We start from the raw sequence: 6,311 nt of genomic DNA, 5'->3' as shown, positions 1-6,311 counted from the left end.
TGGATGAATAGAGAAGGGAATAGTAGATAGACTAGTGAGAAATAGAGTGATAGAGAAAAGGAGGAGAGGAGGGCAGCAGGGAGTGCTGAGGGGTGAGGAGGGTGCTGCCTCTGCAGACAGGGGTGAGTCACATCTGAGGCCCTGAGCAGGGGATACAGCAACCACAGAGGAGGAGGGAGGGAGAGGGGGATGAGGAGAGGGAGAGGATGGAGGGAGAGGGAGAGGGGGGATGAGGGGAGGGAGAGGAGGGGGGTGAGGGGAGGAAGAGGGGGATGAGGAGAGGGAGAGGAGGATACAGCAACCACAGAGGAGGAGGGAAGGAGAGGGGGATGAGGAGAGGGGGATGAGGAGAGGGAGAGGGAGATGAGGAGAGGAAGAGGGGGATGAGGAGAGGGAGAGGGGGATGAGGAGAGGGAGAGGAGGATACAGCAACCACAGAGGAGGAGGGAAGGAGAGGGGGATGAGGAGGAGGAGGAGGGAGAGCGGGATGAATAGGAAGGAGGGAGAGGGAGAGGGGGATGAGGAGAGAGAGAGGAGGAAGAGGAGGGGGATGAGGGGAGGAGGGAGGAGAGGGAGAAGAGGGGTATGAGGGAGGGATGTGGAGAGGGAGAGGGTGATGAGGGAAGGAAGAGGGGGGTAATGTGAGGGAGAGGAGAGAGGGAGAGGGAGATGAGAGAGGGGGTGAGGGGAGGAAGAGGAGGAGGGAGGAGAGGGAGAAGAGGGGTATGAGGGAGGGATGAGGAGAGGGAGAGGGCGATGAGGAAAGGAAGAGGGGGATAATGTGAGGGAGAGGAGGGAGGGGTGAGGAGGGAGAGGGAGATGAGGGGAGGGAGAGAGAGGGGGATGAGGGGAGGGAGAAGAGGAAGGGAGAGAGGGAGGGAGAGGGAGATGAGGGGAGGGAGAAGAGGAAGATGTTTCTAACGGTTGTGCCTTTAGGTCTCCTAACCTCTCCTTCTGTTCTCTCTCTCTCTCAGTCTCTTTGACTTGTGATCTCTCTCTCTCTCTCTCTCTCTCTCTCTCTCTCTCTCTCTCTCTCTCTCTCTCTCTCTCTCTCTCTCTCTCTCTCTCTCTCTCTCTCTCTCTCTAGCTCTGTCCGTCTGTCTGTCTGTCTGTCTGTCTGTCTGTCTGTTGCTCTCTCACACACGTCACACATGCACACACTGAGTCACACACACACACACACACACACACACACACACACACACACACACACACACACACACACACACTGATTCACACATACTCTCCCTGACTCACATCCTTCCTACCTCCCCTCCCTCGTATCCACACTGAGGGTTTTCAGGGTGTGCCCAGAGGGCCTGACCTGGAACACTGCGATAAGATTTTGCAATCCCAAGTCATGGGCGAGACACAATGCATGTCACTTTTCTGCTGCCAAGGTGCAAAGTTAGGTGTCAGTTATCTGTCAGCTAACGACCTCACAGGAGGTACTGTACCTGGCTGTCATTTGGTATTGCCAGGTATGCGACTGCAACTGCGTAGAATAGATATCCCAAATTCATACTTCCTCCTCCTCTAATTTTTTACCTTCTTTCTCCCTCTCTCTTTAATCCTGTCTCCCTCTATCATTTGGTATTGCCAGGTACTGTATGCGACAGCAACTGTTTAGATATCCCAACTTCATACTTCCTCCACCTCTAATTTTTACTCTCTTTCTCCCTCTCTCCCTCTCTCTCTCCTCCTGTCTCCCTCTCTCCCTCCCTCTCTCCTCCTGTCTCCCTCTCTCTCTCCTTCTCTCCTCCTGTCTCCTTCTCTCCCTCTCTCCTCCAGGCTTGGCGTGTAAAGAGGAGCAACTGTCTCCCAGTCAGAAGATCCTTGCTGTAAGGTATGTGCCAGAGGTATGTTAGTGTTCTCTTCGGGGGTTGCTGGAAAAGTTACTGTACTGACATATCATGCTTCAAAGAGACACACAAGCAGTGTTGCCAGATGTGTCTGATCAAATCCCGCCCAAAAGGTTCTCAAAAACCGCCAAAATGCGCTAAATTCCGCCCAATTTCAAAAAATAGCATTGATTTCTATGGGCAAAAAACTGCAGAAAAAAACTCCAAATGGCCATTTTATTTCCATTTTTACCTGCAGACGGCCATCCCAAGTAGCCCAATTGGGCGGGTAACCGCCCAATCTGGCAACACTGCACACAAGCAGTGAATTTGTAGGCCCCATGCTGTTTGACCTGTTCGGCCTGACCTGTGAATAAAGTTGACCACTCAGGGGTTGTTGAAAGAATCTGAGATGACGTCAATCACAATTTTGTGTACGGCACAGCTGGTCACTTACTCACACATTTCCTGTGCTCGCCCTTTGTGTTGTGTACGTTTTTTTCAAAAGTCGACAGATTCTGAATTGTAGCCTTTTTCGATAAAATCACATAGGTCAAATAATCACGCATCTATAATGCCACGCTTGCATGCTTTCTGGCCATGAAATGGGATCATTTATAAGTTACACATTTAGCTCATCATTCAGTCTCCCTCTTCTCTTGTTTTCTCATCGTACTCCATCTTATTGATTGCAAATCAGAAGTGATTACCTTGGTACTAGCTGGAATAGCTATGCTGCAAGAAACAGTTCAGAGTTGAGCTCAGAGCACTTCATGGCTGTTGCCAGGCAACGGCACGTTCACACACATAACACCACATGGCTTCCCCTTGCTGGAAAGTGTCAGACTGCGAGGAGAAACATAACACGAGATCCGGAGTTCTGTTCTGGATTACGAAAATGCCTGTAACACTTAAAAAAAAAATCTGCACCCCATGTTCCCCCTTGTGAAATCCCCACTGTGTTGAGTTTCCAAATTGAAACTCATTTGCACTCTGTCAGCATTTTTCATAATCTTTCATTTCTCATAAACCACATCCTAATATTTTTTGCTGGTATGGAGTGTTTGCAATTCAAAGCGGTCAACTGCTTTCCTTATCCCATGACTCTAACCTCAGTTGTAGCTATGGCCACTCTTCTCTTTTAAGCAGCAAGGCACCGCATGTGTCTAGGTTGGATGAGAGATTTTTTAGAGCCACCCACACGTTGGCATTGAAAGACTAGCCACCAGTTTGTGTGAGGTTGCCCCCTTTCATCATGCATTTAAAGCTTACATTGGCAAAGATTAGTGTTTTTAGCCCTTAACTCAGTTTTTTTTGGTCAGAGGCAATATAAACCACAGAACAATAGTTATGGTTTGACATGATTTCCTTCCATTTCCTTTCCATTCTAAGATCAAAAAGCTAAAAATCCATAGCTTATAGTTATATAAAATTATATATAGTTTCCGGTATATCAAATGTTATACCCAGTCTGTTTCTGTACAAGGTGTGCAGTATAGGAGCATTACAAGATGTGTGTGTGTCCATGATGTAGCCTTCAGTATGATTGCCTCTGATGTCAGTGGCTGACCCCAGTCAGCACTGTTATTAAGCCCACTCACTGATCCATTTATAGACATGGCCAAGTATCCCACAGATTACTGTACATGTCCTGTGCTTATACATTTGACATTTTCCCACATTTCTTATTTCACATTTTAAATCATATTGAATACAGAAAGTCTTTACATAAAGCTTATCCATAATACAGAATTGCAAAAACACAAATGTTTCTCCTCGGGATAGGAAACAAGGAAACCGAATCATGTCTGTCACACATGGAAAATGCTAATTTGTCTGACTCTCACCTAACTTGGCAAAGTGAGATGTCATAATTTACTATTGTGTTATAAAAGAGAGACCAACAGATTTCTTTTTTAAAAAAAGGACTGTTGTTTGGCTGTCAGCTATTTACGTTCAGTTAAGTATACTGTACAGTTCCTTTGCTGATGTGTGTCTTTTGAAGCATTGTGTGATTTCACCTTCTGTTTTGATACTTTGTGTTGGCAGGAAAATGCCCAGCTTGCTGGAGTACCTGAGCTACAACTGTAACTTCATGAGCATCCTGGCGGGCCCCACCTGCTCCTACAACGACTATGTGGCCTTCGTGGAGGGCACAGCCTACCAGCCCAAACACCTGGAGTCCAACGGCAAGGAGAATGGCAAATACAAACAGATCGAGCCCTCGCCCAGGGTGAGTCCCATGTCTATACCTTAAGTATGTCTATGTCTGCATGGGAAAGTAGTAAGAAACGTAATTTCAATTCTTTGTATGACCAGTGCATGTAAAGAAATTGACAATAAAACCGACTTGACTTGACTCTCTAGAGTGCCCCCTAGCACTGGGGTTAAAACTTCACTAATGGCACAAATACACCAGAAGCGTCTTGAGCGACACAGGTGATGGAAGTAATTGACTTGGTGCCGAGTCACTGGTGACAGAAGACACAAAAATGATTTGGGTGACAAGAGGCGATTTGAGTGACTTGAGTGACAGATTGTGGTTGAACTTCGGCAAATATTATGCTAATTAGCTATGATGGGGTTCGACAACAGCCGCCACAGCCTAATGGAATGTCGGACTGCTTCCATTCTGCTTTTAAGAGGCATACTCCATCGCTCATGTCGCTCTTGCTATGGACACAGTCCAGCGACTCTCTGTAGCTTAGGTCTCCTCTGGTGTGTTCGCAGGTTCAGACCTGTGTTGGTAGGAAACCGGTCTTATAGCTCACGTCATTGCATTATTTTACAAATGTGCTATAAAAGTTAGTGCTTTTATCTAAAGCAACTTACAGTTATTTAGCTACAGAGTAAATTCTAGATCCAATTCCAGAACCATCTCCATAGCCATCAGGCCATGGCTGCCTGGCTAAACAACTTTAGTATTGCCAGCAGTACTTTATGCTTCCTTGGCACAGTCCTGCTGGACATGTCTTAGGCCCTCGGTATACTTGCTGCGAGACGCGAGTCACCGCGAGCAACTGACTGCACATGCTTGCTTTAAAAGCAGTAGACCAACACGCAAAATACTGGCGGTGTCATCCAGGGGGCAGAGAGAGCAGCATTGCGATCCGGAAATTGGGAACACAGACTGTAAGGACAAAACAAAACAAAAAGAAGGACTCCCCGGGCTAGGAGACGATACTGCTACAACTTCTACATTTGCACGCTCCTTTGTCAAAGTGCAACGGGGAAGTATGACAGCAAATCGAATGTTTGTAATTTCGGACAAGCTCATTTCTCCAGAAGCATTCGCGTGGAACTGTGCAGTCTTTCTTACGATCGCCCCTCAGCGAGTTTGAAGATATCCCACCTAAGGCACGTGTTTGGCTGCAGTATCTAGTGTGCGTAAAGTTGACATGAACTACGCAAGTTAACACGCCCATGCACGAATCGTGACCGCGCACACGTATCCCACAACTGGCATACCGAGGGCCTTATTGCGGTGTCATTTCCAAAAACAACTCCATAGCTATCAGGCCATGGCTGCCTGGCTGCACAGCTTTGGTATTGGTATTGCTTCCTCTGCAGAGTCCTGCTGGACATTACATTACATTACATTGCACTTAGCTGATGCTTTCGTTTATTCAAAGCGACTTACAGTTATTATTTTTCAGGGTTTTGGTTACAGTCTCTGAGCAAGGCACCTAACCCCACATTGCTCCAAAGGCACTTCAGAAATTTGGTCTGTAGAGAGAGGTCAAGGGGATTCGAACCTGCAACCCCTAGATTGAAAGACCAACTCTCTAACCACTAGCCACATAAAGCAACGGCTGCCCACATGTCTTATTGCGGTGGCACGGTAGTTGTGTTGCCTTCATTGGTAAACAATACTACCATGGTCACAACAGTAATACCAAACTTTGTGATTCTGTGAGAAAGACTGTGACAAACGCATCATCAAATATTTATCATCCATTTGTTTGGTCAGATATTGCCATGGCAAAGTATGCAGTATGTATTATTGCTGCTTCTGCTGTTGCTGCTGCTGCAGCGCATGGCTGAATTTTAGAAATACCTCACGATTTCAAACTAATGGAATACTGGCAAGGTCATTCGGGAGATGGGAATAATCAAATGCATAAAAGAATCGGTGCATTGTGCTCTAATGTCTGTGCAATGCTCCAATGAAGTAATTCCATTAGCTGTATTGTGGAAGAGTCTCATGACTACATCAGCCATTTTCAATGTCCTCTCTTTCTTATAGTTTTCAAGAGCAAGTTCAAGTGCATATTGTACAGAAATCGTATTGATTTATTTACCTTAGAGAGAGAGAGAGAGAGAGAGAGAGAGAGAGAGAGAGAGAGAGAGAGAGAGAGAGAGAGATAGACACTGAGACGCACAGAAACACGTACACAGAGATGCACAGAAACACGTACACAAACACGTACACAGAGACGCACAGACACACGTTCACAGAAACATAGAGAG

General features: G+C 46.5%; 1 protein-coding gene across 1 annotated transcript in view; it reads left to right on the top strand.

Annotated features, from left to right (window-relative positions):
* The window catches only part of mboat2a (membrane bound O-acyltransferase domain containing 2a), a 99,077-nt gene that overhangs the window by 77,033 nt on the left and 15,733 nt on the right, over nt 1–6,311 (top strand). The window contains exons 6-7 of the mRNA XM_063184135.1: nt 1,792–1,846; nt 3,891–4,074. Of these exons, the coding sequence (XP_063040205.1) occupies nt 1,792–1,846; nt 3,891–4,074 (239 nt within the window). The remainder of the gene's footprint in view (nt 1–1,791; nt 1,847–3,890; nt 4,075–6,311) is intronic.

This window comes from Engraulis encrasicolus, chromosome 19, assembly GCF_034702125.1.
Source record: "Engraulis encrasicolus isolate BLACKSEA-1 chromosome 19, IST_EnEncr_1.0, whole genome shotgun sequence".
Lineage (NCBI taxonomy): Eukaryota > Metazoa > Chordata > Actinopteri > Clupeiformes > Engraulidae > Engraulis > Engraulis encrasicolus.
This window is presented reverse-complemented; position numbering and strand designations above follow the sequence as displayed.